Source organism: Geotrypetes seraphini, chromosome 1, assembly GCF_902459505.1.
Source record: "Geotrypetes seraphini chromosome 1, aGeoSer1.1, whole genome shotgun sequence".
In the NCBI taxonomy this organism is placed as follows: domain Eukaryota; kingdom Metazoa; phylum Chordata; class Amphibia; order Gymnophiona; family Dermophiidae; genus Geotrypetes; species Geotrypetes seraphini.
The window spans coordinates 22,316,280-22,336,568 of NC_047084.1; the positions used below are offsets into that span (position 1 = coordinate 22,316,280).

The 20,289-nt window shown below is 39.1% G+C and overlaps 1 protein-coding gene across 3 annotated transcripts in view; it reads left to right on the forward strand.

Moving 5' to 3' along the window:
* The window catches only part of BDP1 (B double prime 1, subunit of RNA polymerase III transcription initiation factor IIIB), a 324,783-nt gene that overhangs the window by 162,076 nt on the left and 142,418 nt on the right, over positions 1–20,289 (forward strand). For all 3 annotated transcript variants that reach the window (XR_004537715.1, XM_033928971.1, XM_033928981.1), the window contains exons 24-25: positions 4,881–5,091; positions 15,728–15,939. Coding sequence is in view for 2 of the 3 variants with exons in the window: in XM_033928971.1 (XP_033784862.1) it covers positions 4,881–5,091; positions 15,728–15,939 (423 nt within the window). In the remaining variant the exon portion in view is untranslated. The remainder of the gene's footprint in view (positions 1–4,880; positions 5,092–15,727; positions 15,940–20,289) is intronic.

The window sequence follows — 20,289 nt, forward strand, 5'->3', positions numbered from 1 at the left end:
AGAGGTAACTGGCTCTCAATTTTTGTTTCTTCTCTCATTACCAGGAATTATTTTCTTCTCTCCTGAATGGATTTGGTCACATCAGGATATAGACATAACCTCTGACCATAATAAGGAGAAGTGGGATTTTTGAAGTATATTCTCATAGTACAGTTCAAGTCTTGTTCAAAGACAAAGTTGACTACAAGGGTAGCCCTTTCTTTAACTTAAGATGCAGAATCCTCCAAAATTTCCATAATATTAAGAAGATCTTTGTCTGGCTGTATTCGATTCACAAGGGTTAAATCATTTAGCTTATTTCCCGCATCCTTTTTATTAATAATAGGTAAATAGTAAGCCTTATTTGTAGGGGTAATGGCTTGAGGTGGATACTTTAAATTTTCAAGCAAATAATTTTTAAAGACATACTGGTGATAAGCCTAAAATTTTTTAGGATAGTTGAGAACCCTGAGATTTAAACATCTATTGTAATTTTAAATTGATTCAATTTTTCTATGAATAAATTTTTGGTCTTTAATAACCTCAACAAGAATATTTTTCAAGGGTTTAGTCTCACTTTGAATTTTTTCAATACATTCCTTATGAACTTTATCAGTATTAAGAGAGAAGGCATCCACTTTGGAAATCAGTACCTCTAAGTCCTGGGCTGTCTTTTCCACTTTCACATTGAACTTCCATGGTATTGCGGTATACAAGAATAAAGTTATTATTATTATTATGTCTTCCTATGGCTTCAAGAAGTATCCCCAAAGTAATTTCTGTGTCCTGCTCTGATCTCCCAGGCTTGCCAGAAGATTTCTCTGTCAAATTTTTCTTTGGGACAGACACTGCCTTCAGAGCGTCCTTCATGGTCTCCTCTTCCACTATCCCAGCGTTCAGCTCCAGCGCATGCTCCTGTGCTGGACAAAGAGGAGCACTCGGTATTGGGGGAGACAAGGAGATTTCCCGTTCCTCTAGGTTGAACGCTCCCATGCTCGAACTTGAAGCAGAACTTTGCCCCCAATCCTTGCCATACTAGGACAGACTGAAAGTCCATCAAGCCTGTTTCCAACAGTGGCCAGTCCAGGTCATAAATACCTGGCAAGATTCCAAGAGTAAAACAGATTTTATGCTACTTTTCTTAGAAATAAGCAGTGGATTTTCCCCAAGTCCATCTTAATAATGGCTTGTACTTTTAGGAAATTAAACCTTTTTTAAACCCTGCTAAGCGAACTGTTTTTAACCACATTCTGGGACAACAAATTCCTGAGTAATTACATGTTGAGTAAAAAAAATATGTCTCTGGTTTGTTTTAAATCTACCACTCAGTAGTCTCATTGCATGCCCCTGATCCTAGTATTTTTGGAAAGAGTAAACATGCAGTTCACATTTACCCATTTCACTCCATTCAGTATTTTATAGATATTTCCCCTGAGCCATCTCTTCTCCAGCTAAAGAGCCCTAGCCAATTTAGCCTTTCCTCATACAGAAGTCATCTACTCCACCTTTATCATTTTCATCTCCTTTTCTATGCCTTTTCTAATTTCACTATGGGGCTCATTTTCGTTGTAAATATTTTTTATTAAGTTTCAAACATTTATCAGTGCAATATATAGGTTAATAACAGACAATAAAGCATAAAAGCACATGCAACTTACAAGTATTTATGCACAATCAATTTATCCCACCCTCCCAATAAATAATCATTTTAAATACAAGACATTTTCACCCACCCTCCCACCCACCTTGGATGTGCATAGAAATAACCAAATTAAAACTATCCTGATGTAATATAAGATGCCAATGGGCCTCAAATCAATTTAAATATATTTCCCTGCTCCGATATATCCACATTTATCTTCTCATTCCTATATGTGGAGCATAAATTTGCCCACCAAAAAGAGAAGTTAAGACAATCAAAATTCTTCCAATTTTGTGTTATCTGCATTGCTACTCCAGTCATAATTATGAGGAGATGACCTTTATAGCAATCTATAGGGGGGTGTAATGGGACTCATTTTCAAAAAAGAGAAAATGTCCAAAATGTTGCATAAAGAGGCAGATGGACATTTTTCTCACCAAATCCTTCCAGTTCATTATTTTCGGAATCTACTTTGTAGATGAATTTCTGTGGAGGTTGTTCATAGTGTGTCTAAAAGGGTATGTGTTAGAGGCATGGTTTGGGTGGGACTAGAGTAGTCTTATAATTTTACGTTTTTCTGCAATAATCAAACATTTTAGAAAATGTCTAGGGCACAATTTGGTCATTTGGGGCTAGACCTGTTATAACAACTAATAAGTGCTCAAACTGAGCAGATGACCACTGGAGAGATGAAGGCATAATGCCCTCACACACTCCCCCAGTTGTTCACTGACTCCCCCCTCCTATTCCCCCAAAATGTGAATGAAACAGTGCTTACCAGTCTGTATGATAGCTTCAGATATTATTGCCAATCCTAGTAGAGCAGCAAGCAGGTTCCTGGAGTAGCCTAGTGGGCAGTATAGCCTTTTCTTCTCAAACGATATTTCTCAGTATTTGGTCCAGCTATTCTTCAAATTATTCATACGAGTCTGTCCACTTCATCAATTCCAACTGATTGGAAGCATTCTGTTCTTCTTCCTATCATTAAGGATACTAAATCAAGTTTGTCAGAATGCTCAAATTATTGTCCTATCTCGAGTTTACCATTTTTAGCCAAAATTACAGAAAAGGTAGTATTCCAGCAATTATCAGACTTCATTGACAAAACTCAGGTTTTACATCCTAATCAAACTGGATTTCGGAAAAATCATTCTACTGAACATTCATTACTAGGTCTTGTTACAACTATTCAATATTTTCTGGACCAACATAAATCGGTTATACTCATTTCTCTAGATTTAGCTGCAGCTTTTGATACTATCGATCACTATTTACTACTACAGCGCCTTTCATCCATTGGCATTAAAGATCAAGTATTAGATTGGTTTCGATCTTACTTTTCTGAAAGATCTTCCACTGTGTTTTTCAACAATGCTTTTTCAAAGCCGTACCAAACAATTATGGAATACCTCAAGGATCCATACTTTCACCATTACTGTTCAATATTTACTTGGCCCCACTTTTAACACTCTGTCAATCCATAGGCTTTACAGTATATGCCTATGCAGATGATTTTCAACTTTTGCATACTATTGATCCCAACAGTTCACATGACATATCAGAAATCAATCATAAGTTAGCCAAAATTCACGAATGGTTAAATAACAATCAATTATCTCTAAGTATAACTAAAACTTCCACTGTGCTTTTCTCAGGGAAAGAAGGAGTTCAACTTACCAGTCCAATAATAATTGACAATAAGCCCCTCAATCAAACAACTAACACAAAAATTTTGGGAGTCTTAATAGACAACAATCTCACTTTCCAAGCACACATCAGTGCTCTCGTTAAAAATTGTTTCTACAGGTTAAAGATGATCCGTTCGCTTGCCCCACTTCTCGATTCATTTTCCCTTAATACATTAATTCACTCCTTAGTTATCGCAAAATTAGATTATTGTAACTCCTTATTAAAAGGAGCTTACCAAAAGGATATAAGACATCTTCAACTCATTCAAAATATTGCAATAAAGATTATTACAGGTTCCAAAAAGTTTGATCATGTCACACCTCTATTACAAAATGCTCATTGGCTGCCTATATCTTACAGGATTAATTATAAATTAGCTCTTCTAGTTCATAACACATTAAAAACCAATACTCCTGCTTTTATAGATAGGCTCCTGATTCCTTACAGTTCATCCAGAGTTATCAGATCAGCCTCTCAATCTACCCTTAATGTTCCTTCACTGAAAATTATTGGAACCCGCCGTGCTTCAATTTTCTCTGTTACTGCCCCAATGTTATGGAATTCTCTCCCTTTGTATTTAAGATTAGAACAAGATTTGCAAACTTTTAAAAAGAACTTAAAATGTCTTCTTTTTAAAGAAGCATTTAACTGATAGTTCTCTTTCTTAATTATATCAGTTAATTCCTGAGCAATAATATCAGTTAACTTCTTTTCCCTTAAATATATACCTTTATACTTCTATAATGACATTTTTTAGGCCTTTTTATATTCCCTACCTCCCTAATGTGTTTTCCTTATATGTTCTCTTTAAACAAAAATTGTATTTCTTCCCTATTTTCCCACTGTTTCCAGTTTTCTTTTGTCCAAAGGATGTTACCCTAGTTTGTGTAGTATAACATTATGTATAAGTTAGTTTTGTTTTTAAACTCTGTTTTTAATTTTGTAAAACGCTTTGAAATTGGAAAAGCGTTTAATCAAACAATTTAATAAACTTGAAACTTGAAACCATAGAGATGGGGGCTTGGGCCCACATCCCACGCTAACTACTACACTTACATGATATGAATTAGTTTACTATGGCCCCCTTTTATCAAGCTGCGTTAGGTTTTTTTTTTTAATCACCAGCGCTCAAAATTGTGCTTGTAGTTTGATTATTGAACTAGCCAATTAACATTCAGTTATCAATGTTAATTGGCAATAGTTAGACTTTATGCATACATCTTTATAACTCCTATTCTATAAAGATGTGTGAGTTCATTTTTCTGTAAGCATCTGAAAAGTGGTGTGACCACAGGAGGGGAATGGATAGGTCAGGGGCTTTTCTAGAATTTGTACACAGTGTTATAGGATTTGGGGGGCTCCGCACGTAATTTAGGCGTAGGTATTTACACCATAGTTAAATTGGTGTAAATCCTTGCGCCTTAACTTGGCCACGGATCCTGGTACTAAGTGTTATTCTACAAACAGTGCCCAACTTTAAGCGCCATTTATAAAATAGCAATTAGCATTCATTTTTTTTGGGTACCATTCATAGAATTTAGTCATAAATGTTCAATATTTCATTTTGTAGGACTGACGTCAAACTTGTAGCTCAAGAAGAAAGTACAGTAGATGTTTTACAATCAAGAAAGTTAAGAGGCCGATTTGTAAAGCTAAAGCCAAACCTAGGAAGAGGAGCTGTAAGAAAAGAAGAATCTGCTGCCAAGAAAAAGAATGAAACAGAAAGCTCATTTAGCTTAGCTCCAAGCAGCATTGGTTCCGACAGCTTCCTGTCTGCAGCAGTAAGTTTTGGGGGTTTCCTTCTGCTAAAGAAACATTTTCTTTTGAAACTAAGAGGGGAATTCATCAAGATGTGGTAAATATCACTGTAGTAAATTAAATGAAGCTGCATTAGGGCCCTTTAATTCACATTAAGGGACAAATAACATGACTTAAATCCCTAACACAGCTTAATGAATTCCCCCCCTTAGTGACTTATGTTTCCTTATGAGCACCTAGGACTAATTCTTCCTCCAATACGAAAACTCCCCATAATGCATGACATTGAGTATTCCTTGTAAAAGTTTTCTCTGAATTGTCAAATACTTGCTGGTAGCGGAAAAGGAACAAGCTGGGGAGCATAAAACCTTAGATCTCTTATGAACAAACTTGGACCCTGCTAAAACAATTTTTCTTATCTAGCCTCCTGCTCAAAATACATACTGTGTTACAGCTGCAAATAGGCTTGTTGACTTAATGATTTATTATGCATTGTTCAGTGATGTCTGGTAATTAATGTTTGTTATATGCATTCAGTCAGTATTCATCAGTGTGGCTTTGGAACAAGTTGAATCGATCTTTCTGTGCTGAATGACAAGGTGACGGAAGAGCTGCTCCTGATCCTCATTCTTTTTGTCATTGATGATACTGACTGTTTCAAATGCTGGTAGTTTGTATCATCTCACCAGTTTGCAAGATCTTTAACCAGAAATTGTTGAGCCTTTTCTTATCCATTTTTGTCAAAAACACCAAAGAAGACATAAGTTCTCTTTGTTATACTTGTACATGATGCCAGGCTGATGGGACTCAGTGACTCTTGGGGGGCACAAGTTGAGACTTTTCACTGAACTTGTGGATTGTAGAAGTTGAAGGTTTGCCTCCATCTTGGTTAGTCTGTCATCAAAAAAGGCCAGACCAATACAAGCAAGAATACACTTCAAATTCTGCCTACTTTCCAAGGCTATTAACGGAGAAAGTCCAACCTACTGGAGTAACCGACTAACTCAATCCTCTTCAACCAGGCACAGAGAACCCACTCACTATTCACACACCCATCATTCCAAGAATGTCAAACGAAAAAAACTATATGACAACCTAATAGCCTCCAAAGCAGCTAAACTGGATAGACAAATCACCACTCTGTTATCATCGACCACAAACTACAAAACCTTCAAGAAAGTTTCTAATAGGTACCACCGATGTCTGGTGAATGTTGTTGATACAGCAACAACCTTGTTCAGATAATTCTGGATTTCTGGAATAAAAAACAAGTCGTTCAATGGTTCTTTTACAGGAAGAAGTGCTTCATGCCAGTGGTGAATGTAGATGAGGCTAACAAAGGGAACCAGCTCTTTGATGCCCTGTCTTTCTTTAGCAACAATAGAGAATTGCTGCTAGAACAGAAATATCTTAATACTGTAGATGGTCTTCACCATCCACTGTGCATGGTGGAAAGCCTTGGGTGCTCAAAATGATAACTTCATTTTATCTGCATCTGGGCAGCCGCCAAGAAAAATTAAACAGAGCTCAAGAAGCTCATTGTAGTCTTCCCTTGGATGTGATGCATTCAAGGCTGTTCTGCAGAAAATTGCAATTTCTTTCCAAAGGACTGATATGTCGGCATCAAACATATAATCCGCATATGAATCCTGGTCTGTGTATGGCCAATTTTGCTGACATTCTTTGAATACCGCAACATCTGGCCCTCCACTAGTTGGGTGAAGACACTTCTAAGCACCAGTTCCATCATATGATGTTGACAGACGAACCATCCTAACTCTTGTTCTACTGATTTCAGTGAAGGTGCATGCACAGTTCTTCAGGCCTGTATACTCGCAATGGTATCAAACACCAGTCCCCAGACTTGTCTCTGAAGACTGCACTCATCCAATACTGTGACAGGCTTCAGCTTGCTGTTTTCCAATTCCATGGCCAATTTTTGGAACTCCTAGTAACCTCTCTTCTCTGTTGCCAGTGACAAGTACTGCAATTTTGTTGACCATTTCTTTACTTCCAGTAATATCCAGAAGGAATTTTCATTCCCAATGAAGCAGTAATGGAGTTTCTATTTCGTCAAGGAATTCATTCTTCAGAGTAGTTGTTTCCTCACTGTGAACATCGGAGTGAGCTTCTTGACAATGTCATTTTATTTATATCATGGCCAAATGCTTTGTCAACAGTACCAATGAAAAATGTGACACTCCTATCTGGCAAATTAACACAGTCTAATGCTGCGACAAACAGGATGTGCAAGGATGTTCACATTAGGCTGTTTTGACCAAGAATTGGAAGAAGAGGTTCTTTTGTCTTCAAATTCAGCATCTGAATTTAAACAACTGTCAAAGTCAACTTCAGCAATATTCTTGAAATCAGAAACTCCACTAGTAGCAGTTGGTTTTTTAGAACTGCTGACAATGACATTTTCTGCCTCTACTTTGGCTGCAATCTTACTAAATTATTCTTCTCGTGCTCTCTTTCTAGCCTCTTCCTTTGCAAGTACAGTGTCATGCCAGCCATTCTGCATGATGAAGCATCTTGTCTCTGCATGATTAGAAATTATCTGTATTTGATTTTCATTGTGACTAATGCATCACTGATAATAATATCAAAGGGAGAAGAGGTGCTGCTGGACTTGGCAGAAAGGGAGGGAAAGGAAGTTGCTTCACACTGGAAGGGAGGGTGAGAAGGTGCATGGGGAGAGAGCATGTTGGGTTGGGTGGGAAGGAGTGATGCCACTTGAGGGAAGAGGCAAGGGCAGAGAGAGAAAGCATGCAATAGGCAGAAAGTGTTGGACTCATGAAGAGAGATAGAGAGAAATGTTGGTTGGGGGAGGGAAGGAGGACCAGAAGAGAAGTATGCAGGAGGAAGAGAGAAAAAATGTTGGTCTGTTGGAAAGGAGGGAGAAATGTTGGACTGGGAGGGGGACCAGAAAGGAGGAAGAGAAAGAGAAATGTTACACTGGGGGGAGGAGAGATGACTAAAGCAAGGGAGAGATATCAGACCAGAAGATGGAAGGGAAAGAAGGGAGTCTGGTAGTGCTATAGAAATAATAGTAGTAGTAGAGAGATGCCAGATTATGGAAATGAGAGGAGAGAGATGAGAGACTGGAAAGGGGAGAAGGAAGGAGAGAGATGTCTGACCACTGGGGGGAAGGAGGGAAGGAGAGAGATGTCAGACCATAGAAATAGGGAGGGAAGGAGAGAGAGATAGGAAGGGAAAAGTAGATTTTGAGAAGAAAGCAGAAAAATTGAATTTTAAGTTAATGCCAAAGATGGGTGCAAGGCAGAAAGTGAAGATGGAGAGGAAAAACAGTCAATGAATAAGAAGACACTGGAAACAGTTAAAAGCACAGAAAAATAAAGTTACCAGACAACAAAGGTAGGGAAAATGATTTTACAATCAAACCTCGATTTGCAAGTAACGTGGTTTGCAAGTGTTTTGCAAGACGAGCAAAACACTCAAGCAAACTGTGACTAACAAACCAAGCATTGCCTCGGTAAATGATCACTTATGCGCCGCCCGTGAGCCTTTGCCAGTTGGTGTCTACTCTTCCTTTCTCTGTCTGCAGCAACTCCAGCCCAAGGCTGCACTACCAGGGCACAGAAGGCAAAGGCTGCATACTCGTAGACACCGTCACCATATCCGCTGCCGCTGACTCAAACATTGCTGGAGTCTGAGAACACCAGGGCAGTTGCCTATTTGGCCGCTTCCTGGCCAACTACAGGGCACCAGCAACCAAAACCGAGCTCGGGGCCGCTGCGGTTTCATCATAAAAAGGACAGTCCTCCACTCTACTCACTTTCCAAACTCAGGCGAGCGTTGGGTTGCTAAAAATGAAGGAGTGAGCCAGGCGATGAGGGAGGTACAGTAGTCGGTCTTCTCATTTGTTCTGGCTCCTTTTGGCTTGGCTAAGGAATTGGGTTTAATTTCCTCTGAAGCTCCTTGTGACTCTGAGCAAAGCCATTTAACCCTCCCTCTGGTCTACTTACTTACAAGTTTTGGAATGTAGAATGAATCGTCCAAGCTTCCATTGTTTTCTATGGGGAAATGTGCTTTGATTTATGAGTATTTTGGATTACGAGCATGCTTCTGGAACATAAGAATTGCTGCTGCTCAGTCAGACCAGTGGTCCATCGTGCCCAGCAGTCCGCTCCTGCGGCGGCCCTTAGGTAAAGGATCAGAGACCTAACTGAGTCTAGCCTTACCTGCGTACATTCTAGTCTAGCAGGAACTTGTCTAACTTTGTCTTGAATCCCTGAAGGGTGTTTTCCCCTATGACAGCCTCCGGAAAAGCGTTCCAGTTTTCCACCACTCTCTGGCAAACCAGTTTTCCACCACTCTCTGGCAAACCAAGGTACCATTGTATTTTCTTTTTTTTCCATTCTTTATTCATTTTTAAAAACTTACAATAAGTGTAACAGTATATATAACATTTTAAACTTAGATACAACACTTAATATTTTGTTAAAATCCATATCAGAATTTATCCCCTACCCCCTAATCAGTAACATCTGCATATTTATTAAACACTATTAAACACTTTCAATAAGTGACCATAAAGTAAATTAAACATTTTACATCTTAGACATCACTTAAAATTTTTACAAGATTCATTGAAATCAATACCTTCTCTCCACCCAACTTAATCCTTATCATTAAAGTAACTATAAATTTTATCGTAGTTTCAAATATACACTATACATATGTTAAACATAAGTTACAATTATATAACCATTCAGACTTATTATCAATCCTCAAAAATACCCCCTTCCCCCCAATTACCATCCTTAAAATAAACAATTAAAAAACTTATATTCCTCCTGCCGTTCCCCCTCTCTAAATGTGCATTTTATCTAAGAACAAAAATCATAATTATAATAATTCTACAAAGGATGTCAATGGGCCCCAAATTAATTTAAAGTTTTTAATATTCCCTAACAAATCAGCTCTCATTTTCTCATATTTATATATTAGACATAAACTTGCCCACCAGAATGTAAAGTTGAGACGATCCCAGTTTTTCCAGTTCCGTGTAATCAATTGTATAGCTGTACTTGTCATAATTAAAAATAGATGTCTTTTATATTTATCTAGGGGATCTTTGATGTGCAAAATTGTACTACAAATTATTACCGTATTTTCACATAGATAACGCGCACCCGTGTAAAACGCGCACACGGGTATAGCGCGCAAAAAACACATTTATGTACATAAATTTTTATATACCGCGCACACCCGTATACCGCGCATGCTGCCCGACTCTCCTTTCGCCCGCCCCGACTCTCCTCTGGAGACCCCGACTCTGTTTTCGCCCGCCCCGACTCTCCTTTCCTCCTTGAAGTCCTGTCCCTACCCTGAAAGCCTGATGCCCCCCCCCGATTCACCCCCCAACAGGACCGCTCGCACCCCCACCCCAAAGGACCGCTCACCCGCACCCCCACCCTGAAGGACCGCTCGCACCCCCACCCCGAAGGACCGCTCGCACTCCCACCCCGAAGGACCGCTCGCACCCCCATCCGAAGAACCGCTCGCACCCCCACAGCCTCACCCCCCTCTTCCATGGAGAAGCTGTCTACCTTGTTTCCGGATGCCAGCGAGCCCAGCTGTTTCCTCTGCCGGCAGTCCCGCCCCTTCTCTGAGCCCTGCTGCGCTGCTTTTTCTTCTGGCGGTCCCGCCCTTTCTCTGACATCAGAGAAAGGGCGGGACAACCTGAAGAGGAAGCAGCGCAGCACAGGGCTCTGAGAAGGGGCAGGACCGCCGGCAGAGGAAGCAGCTGGGCAGGCATCCGGAAACAAGGTAGACAGTTTCTCCATGGGGAGGGGGGGAGGCTGTGGGGGTGCGAGCGGTCCTTCGGGTGGGGGTGCGAGCGGTCCTTCGAGGTGGGAGTGCGAGCGCTCCTTCCGGGTGATGAATCGGGCGTCGGGGGGGGGGGAAACTGTAAAAAAAATTTTGTACAACGCGCTCACGCGTATAACGCGCAAAGGTATGCGCGGTTTGTAAAAACCACGTATAACGCACGCGTTATATGCGAGAAAATACGGTACTTCATAAGTTAAAGAAATCTCAGATTTAAAAATATTATTATGTCTCCAAATTGATCTCCAAAAAATCAATATCTTAGGGCATTAAAACAATAAATGATCTAATGTTCCTATGTCTAGATGACAGTGTCAGCACCTATTAGATCTAGAATTATCTAACTTATTTAGTCTAACTGGGGTCCAAAAAGAACGATGTAACCAAAAAAAACAAGTTTGCTTCATAGATGCTGATGCTGTACACCTCATCCTCCAAGACCATATACGTGGCCATCGAGATGCAGAAATATACTGCTTAATCTTGATACTTCAAATATCTCTAAGAGCGTTTTGGGTTTTTTCTTCATCAGTTCAGATATTAATTTATACCACTTAGCGGCTTGATGTCCTAGCATGTCTGCCTGAAAACAGAGGAATTGCAGGCTATAAAAATTGTTTAAATTGCGCCACTCAGGGAACCCTTTCTGAATAGCCTGCTTCAGTTGCAACCATTTATAAAATTGAATATAAACCAATTGGTTACAAATTTAAATAATAATAATAATATATTGACTAAATTGACTCTTTAAACTTACCATATACATATTTCATATATCTTTGCATCCTATATATTTATATATATATATTTAAATACCCTCATTTTCAAGCTTGAATATTATAATATATTGAAAATCATAGTGTTATTTAACATTTGCTATCAATTTATAAAATTAGGATTTTTCTATTAAGCATAACCAATTAATCAATTGAGAACTGTTATTTATATTAGGATAATCTTTATAAGAAATGAAGAACCCTAAACAGCACCATCTATTTTCACCTAACCATTGTATATAATTGGAACTTCCTTTTTAAATGCATAAAACTCAATAAAAATGATATTATATTGTATAACATATGGCCCTTGTTTTCTTTATTTAAGTAAAGTAATTCATTTAAATGACTAGCAGCTATACTCAACAAGTATTAGTAGTATGTATCCCACATCCAGAATTGTTTAAATGCCAATTATGATAAACATATTTGATAAATCAAAAATTCACTAACTAATTAAATATGGATTTTTCATATAACTATTTACTCCATGAATCTACTCTTAATCCACATACAAATTCAAAGGTCAGAGATTGAAAGATTGTCATTATCCTATTAAGATCATAAGTACTCCTGGATACTGCAGAATGAATTCTGAATTGAAACTGATGATCTCTTAATCTTATTCAATGGATTGATGATACAAAATTTAAGCTGCTGCCTTTCTTGATAGTCCATGCTCTCACCAACTTCTATTTTGTGTCTCTCTGAATTCTCCGATTTCATTCTTACTCTACTAAACAAATATAACATCTGAGCAGGCATCAGATTCTCCATCCTCATCTATACTGCGATAAAGCAGCAACGAGGAAAAGCAGAGGGGAGATCAAAACACTGCAGAGACCACTTTTAAATCTTATGACATTATTTTCCATTCAGGAAGTTTTGAAGAAATTGCTAAAATGATGATATCTAGCATAAATTCAAACCAAGCTTATTTCCAGATTTACATGTTGTATTCTTGTAGAATTTACTTCTTTCAGAAATATAGGCAAGTCAAAAAACGGAACTTCCTTGTCAGTGATTCTAACTCCACCTCCGTACCAATCACACATCAGCTTACAGTTAGTGCAAATCCAATTGGTGCAGAACTGACTTAATTCCGTTTCAATTATATTAACTTGTCTTACGTTTGTTTGTATCTTATTTTAATAATCCGATGTCTTTTTTGAATACAAACTGTAAAGCCCAGTTTATATAAATAAGGAAATGCTATCGCATAGTGCCAATATAATGTTGTTGCCGGAAGTATAAAATAAGGCGGGAGCAAATAGAACTATCCAATCAGCTTACCACGCATGAAAGATCCATTTTTCATTCTAATGTGCTAATGTTCAGCTGTTAAACTGTAAAACATTTAACCCTTTCATATCTAGATGACACTGTTTAAAAGATACTCCATCTCCAATGTTAAAAAAGACCATTCTGCAATCCTCAATGTCTGACGATCCCTGAGTCTTTATGTTTCAATCCAGTATTAATAAAACTTTTTAAATGAGAGAAAGCCAAACAGTCCAGCTTATCACAACTTCTTGTTTGATTTAAATAAAAGATTCTTATTCCATTGGAGTACCTTGTTGTGTGATATAATCTTTTAACTTGATTGGATCATCAAAATGTAGAGTTTTATTTTGATAAGTTACTCACATGACAACTGGGGGAAAAAACCATACTGAGCCCCTAGCTGTTTTAATTGGGGCCGTAGTTGGAGGAATAGTTTCCTAGTGTCAGCAGTTCTTTTTGCGAAATCCGGGACCATTCAAATCTTCACATATTTATAATTTAAGTTATTATTCTGTTTTGCAAATTGGAGGATCTCAAATGCTTGTTGAAACCGTAAGACAGAAAAGTTTAACGGCCTGGGACCAGTGAATCCATTATTTCGTTTTACTGGGATTCTGTGTGCTCTTTCCACTTCAAATGGAAATTTTGATGACAACGGCACCAATTTTGGAATGAGCATTTCAATAAAGGCTACAGGATTTTTACCCTCTGAGTTTTCAGGTAACCCCAAAAGACGTATATTTCACCTACGTACCCTATTTTCCAAATTTTCAATTTGCGCTGCAAATCTTGGTGACTGTTCCCGACAATTTTCCAGTTGGAGGGAGGCAGAATTTTTGCCATGCAAAATGACCCCTTAAAACATCGGATTGGTGGGTTCTTCAAATTGTCTAAATAGGTTACTGTTTATAATTGGAACGCATTCTTTCAAATTGCCCACCAAGAGTATCAAAGTTGAGCTCTCAGCATTAGCAATTACTTACCAAGAAACTCTATTCCTTCTTGCAGGCCAACTCTTTTTGAATTGTTCCACCAGGAGAAAAAAAGGGGGGGGGGGTAGGATTTTATTCTAAGTACTTCCTGCTCACTAAAAAACAAAATGCAAGGATTTCATCACATCCTAGACCTAAGAGCCCTGAAATGAAGTCCCCAGCCAAACAAAAATTCAGGATGGTTTTCTTGGACATCCTAATACCCATGATTCATAAGGAAGATTGGTTATTGCTCTCTGGACTTAAAGGATGCTTACACCCACATACAGATCATCTAAATCACAAGAAGTATCTGAGATTTACAGTAAGGAAATATTGCTTCCAGTATTGCATTCTGTCTTTTGGCCTTGTGTCGGCACCAAGAGTTTTCACAAAGTACCTAGCAGTTGTTGCAGCATCTCTATACAGACTGGGGATGTATGCTTTTCCCTATCTGGAGAATTAACTTATCAAGAAAACATCTCAAGAAGGGGCAAAAGAATCTGTGCATGACCAGTTGCTGGAGTGGTACTGTGGCTTGTCTTCAATTACCCAACATCTCAATTAAGCTCATCACAAAAGGTACTTTTGACTTGGATTGGCCTCCATGAAGATGGGATACTGGGCTAGATGGATCATTGGTCTCACCCAGTAAGGCTATTCTTATGTTGTTATGCATTGCTTAATGATACCAGATATACAGTACCATCAATAAAGCCCATATTAACATAGAAGATTGGTTGGAATGACAGTCAGGTCCATTCCAATAATAATCAGAAAGTCTAATATATGAAGACTGCCTAATATATTTATTTATTTCAAATGTAAGGTCTAATTGAATTAAATAATAATAATAATAACTTTATTCTTCTATACCGCCACAATCTTGCGACTTCTAGGCGGTTTACAATCAAGAGTGCTGGACATTCAGCGAAATACAATAAGTAGATATTCAGAGGAAATACAGAGATCAGAGGAGGCAATAGTATAGAAATGCAATTTGCTGAGCGAAAATGTAATATGTACATTTTAGTAGGTAATGTCCAACAGGACCTGTTGGGGATAAATAGCAACGTAAAGTTACGATAAGATGAAGATAATGGATTATATTTATAACAGTGCTGTTAAACTCTCGCAAATCCACAATTGATCACATTTCAGCAAACTCCAAGCTAAATGAGCACACGTTTGCATAGGTGGAACTTAAGTTGTTAGCTAACATGCAAAATCATCTGTATAGCAAGCAATGGGGTGAATGATTAAAATGAAAGATTATCTAGACATAGGTTTCAATAAAGGATTTTGTAAATGCTGACTCCCTTACCTTTTTGAGGTGGTGGTGGTGATGAACTGGAAAGTTACATATATTTCTGTGGAGAGGTGTGCATTTCTACTGATGTATTTGTTAGTCACTATCAGAGACAAGATGTTGGGCTCAATAAACCTTTGGTCTGACTCAATTATGGCAGATATATTTTTAATACTATATATTTTTTTGCTTTTCCTTTGACTGGTACTAGGTATCGATATACCTAAACAAAACTTTATGTCCCATAATGGTGCTGTTGAATTGCAGTGCTGAAAATTTGGTGATAAGGAATGAGTATGTCGGGGAGGTGTTAATTGGGAATTGTAACTTGTATGCTTGTCTACCCAGAACTGTAGATAAACTATGTTACTATGTTAGTTTGATTTGCTTAGCAAGGAATATTTTGAAATAGATTTACTTTCGGGAAGAACTCAGTATCGTTTTTGATATGTTTACTTTATAGCACAGTTCTTGCACTGAAGAAATTACTTTATCTTCGCACATGGGCAAAAGAAAGGATCCTGATGATTCAATTGAAGTGGTATACCTGAAAAGAAGAAGGTTGTTAAACAAGCCTCAGCCACTGACATCATCAGAAAATGAAACTTTCACTGTACAAGAAGAGGATGTGCCTGCCTCCAGTACCATGCCTCTGGCTCCAGACAAAGCAGCAAGGTGAACTTCTTAGGCAAATAATGAAGGCAGGAAATGGCTAACTGGAATGTCTCCCCATACTCTGCAGTTTACCCATTCCTTTCATAAGTATCCTGCTCTCATATTAAAGCAGGAACCTTATCACATTAAAAATGTAAGAGGTAGATATTCAAAAAGATTTATATGGTTAATTTGGAATTAACCACATAAATTGTTTCTAAAATCACAGGCAACTAAAACTTATCAGCTGAACTGTTGGAGGGATTGGTTGTGTTCAGGGCCAAGCACCAGTATATAGTGTTGTCCTACCCTAAATGGTTATATGGACTGAAAATTAGCCTGTTACCATTAAGAAGACTGAGTTCTGATGACCATCAAATCTGTACTTTATAGATTGGCCTACTGATTCAGCAGCAATGCTGTACACTGCTATGCAGGTGGCTCAGTTTTGCTTCCTGAGCCAGAATTCTGCTTTCCAATCCAGTGAGGGCTTGGATTGTTTGAGAGGACTAGAGAATCTGAGCCATCACTCAAAGATGTTGCTTTCTGGTCAAACAGAGAGCATATAAACATGTTAAATTTCTACAGGAAGTCAATCTTTGGCCTCTTGCTAAGAGCTATCACTACAGTGATTGACCTAGTTGGGAAAATATAAGGGACAAACAGCAAGTAGTTGCAAATAAAGGCTTATGAAACAATAGTATAATAAAGACCAGTTCCAACTGAATTGGAAGTTCAAAGAAACAGAAACAAAAAAGAAACACAAAACCAAAGGAGAGAATTTATACTTTAGTGTCTTATACTCAATATTCGGAATGGTTTAAGTGTACAGGAAACACAAAACCAAAGGAGAGAATTTATACTTTAGTGTCTTATACTCAATATTCGGAATGGTTTAAGTGTACAGGAGAGGCTCCTGCCTGCCTAAACTATGCAGAGCAGGTCATCTCCAAATTTTCAGCAGCCCTTAACTGCACATTGCCACTGAAAATATGGTATGTCGGCCATGGCACTATTCGGAGTGTTCCAGAAGCAGAGTCAGGGTGGAGTCGGAATATTTGTGGGAACCAGTGATAGTCAGTGCTGCTGTTTGCATACCTAATTGGACAAATAAGACCCTATAGAAAGCAGTCTTGTCTTTGCTCGATTAATTATTTGGGTGCCAGCAATGAATATTGGCTGGCATCCGCTAACTTCTGAGAACATAAGAATAGTCTTACTGGTACAGATCAATGGTCCATCAAGCCCAGTAGCTTGTTCTCACGGTGGCCAATCCAGGTCACTATCAAAGACCTGAATATTCAATTTCTCTGCCTGAGCATGGTCTGGCATTGAATATCCAGGTCTAATCTTGTTCTCAAATGTAGCCACAGTTTTTGATTTGTCTCTTAAAAACTGATAAACCCTGATTTTAAAAAAAACTCTGAGAAATTTGGCACTATCAGTTTTAACCAATAAGCTCTGAAATCTTTCGTTTTATATGTATTTTCTAATAGTATATTGAAACTCATGTGATGAGCTGAGTAATTTGCAACTGATTTTGCCAAACCATTGGGCCATTACAGCTGATAGTTGTAAATCGCAAGACACCAGTCACGTTAGTGGGCTGATGCACTTGTTCTTCAGGGCTGCTGATAATGCTAAATTAGTCAGACTAGATAAAGCCTCAAAATGCCTATCTGCCATAATTTATAATATCTGTGTTGAGAAGATTTCAGAAAGGGGGGGGGAGAGCTATTTCACTTATGAAAAGAGGAAAGAAATTTTATTTCAGGTACGTTGTCTCATCCTAAAACCTAGAAGCTTTGAAATAAATTTTATAAAGAGAAAAGTTCAAGATTTGATTTCCCCAGGCACCCTAACTCCTTTTTTCCAAAAATGGAGACTGGCTAGGTTTTCTGGATCTGAAGGAAGTATATTCCCACAAAGATAATCCAAGTCACAGAAATGTGTAATAGTTAAACATCACCTCCACTACTGCATCCTGTCCTATGGCCTATCGTCAGCATCCTGAGTCTTTACAAAATGCCTAAATGCTTAGTCAAAGTGGTGGTTTGCCTATGTAAACTAGTAATCCTTTTCTGGATAGTTTGATTAAAACTAAAAAAACAAACACAAGCCCTCAGAAAGATGCCATTGAATCAATGAGCACAACTACCAAGGTGTTGGTATCATTAGAATCCATTATAAATCATTTCAAGTCTCACTTGAGTCCATCATCTTAAGGGCCACAATCCATGTGCAAGGAAACATTCAAGGTAAACATACTTTCCTCCATTTCCGCCTGCTTAATACACATCTGATTCATCCTACTTGCAGAAATTACTTTCTGGTATAAAGGACATATGAGTCCTGAGAATAGGTGATACTCCCATACTTTCGAGTTGATTGCAGATGGATAAAATTTACATTCTTCAGCTCCACCTCCTCCAGTGCTGTAGACCCCCCTTCATTTTTGCCTTCTGCAGGCAAATTGAGAAGGTGTGATTCTTATATGCTCTGATAATCATTTATTTATTTATTGGGGGGCGGGTTTCTCCGAGTTCAACGCTTGTTTACGTCCTGATTTATCAGGTACTTGAGCACATACTGCCTGGCCCTGATTTTTGGTCCAGCAGAGCTTAACAGGTGCTGACTATGTATATCCCTCGCTTGTGCGTGGATCTGTGGGGGTTGAGGGCTCAGGCTGTAGCTCTAACCACTGCGCCACACTCTCCTCTAGTCCATGACAGTGACCATAGAGGTGGTTCCTTGGGCGAGGGCCCATATGGGAAAGTGTGGCACAGTGGTTAAAGCTACAGCCTCAGCACCCTGAGGTTGTAGGTTCAAACCCATGCTGCTCCTTGTGACCCTGGGCAAGTCGCTTAATCCCCCCATTGCCCAGGTACATTAGATAGATTGTGAGCCCACTGAGACAGGGAAACATGCTTGAGTACCTGAATAAATTCATGTTAACCATTCTGAGCTCGCTTGGGAGAACGGTATAGAAAATTAAATAAATATTTGTCCCCTCCAGTATGCTCTGTTGTCCTGCTGGTCTTCTCAGACGGAGTCACTACAGAAGTCACTGGTTTGGATAATAGAAACCCAGCAGAGCTTACTTTGCTGACTGAGACCAGAATCTCCTCTTGGGTAATTTTGATGACCAATGCCAGCTTCTATGGCTGGGAAGGACATTACCTCGAGCACCCTGTTTTAGGCCAATGGCCTCAATCACGGAAGTAGTGGTCCATAAAGTAACTGAAGCTATGAGCCACTCAGCTCACCTTGCAAACTCTGGAGAAACACCCAGAAGGCAAAGCAGTAAGGGTGTTTTCAGACAATGCCACTGCAGTGGCTTATGTCAATCAGCAGGGAGGCACCAGAAGTGCTCTACTGAGCCTAGAGGTCAAGCTACTATTCAGTTGGGCAGAGCTCCATCTGCAAGTGATTTCAACAGCATATGCTGCAGAAGTAGACAATGTACAAGCTGACTATCTCAACAGGAAGACCTTGCACACAGTGCGAAGTGGTCACTGTCCCAGAGGGCTTTCAACTGCATAGTAGGATGATGGGGGCTTACAATGATCGACCTCATGGTATCGGCAGACAACAAGAAGGTGGTTTGATTTTCATCAGAAGAGCCAAACCAGGAAGTTATGGCTTAGATGCTCTGGTCCAACCTTGACCAACACAAGGTCTGCTATATGTTTCCCCTGTGGCCCATGATAGGCCGGGTCATCTGTTGGATAGTGAACCATCATGGATGGGTGATCCTTGTGGCTCCAGATTATCAATGTTGCCCATGATATGGGGGCTTAGTACGGCTGCAAAGAGACAAAGGTCTTAGGCTATCGGTGCACATGGATCTTTTGTCTCAGAATGCAGTTCCCCTAGAGAATCCGGAGATCTTTAGTCTTATGGCATGGCTCTAGTGTGGAAAGACTATTTGGAGGTGTTTATTGCTACCCTTCTTAGATGAAAGAAGTCAGCAACGATTGCAGCTCATGCTAAGGCCTGGAGGTTGTTTCAACAGTGGTGCATGAATGATCAGGTAGATCTTAGGAGAGTGCAGATGTCTGTGGTTTTGGCCTTTCTGCAGGCAGGACTAGAAATGTGGCTGACAGGAGAATACCTTAAAGTGTAAATTGTGGGTCTTTCATGCTCCAGAGCCCAAGTGGAAAAGGGTTCCGTAGCCTCACATTCAAATATAGTCAGATTTTTTAAGGGGGAGCTCAGGCTGAAAACTCCAGTAAGACAGCCATTTCCCTCATGGAACCTTAACATTGTCCTGAGTGGCTTCAGCAAGTCATCCTTTGAGTCTTTGCAGGAGGTGTCACTTCTGAATCTGACTGTGAAGACAGTTTTTCTGGTAGCCATAGCCTCCACGAG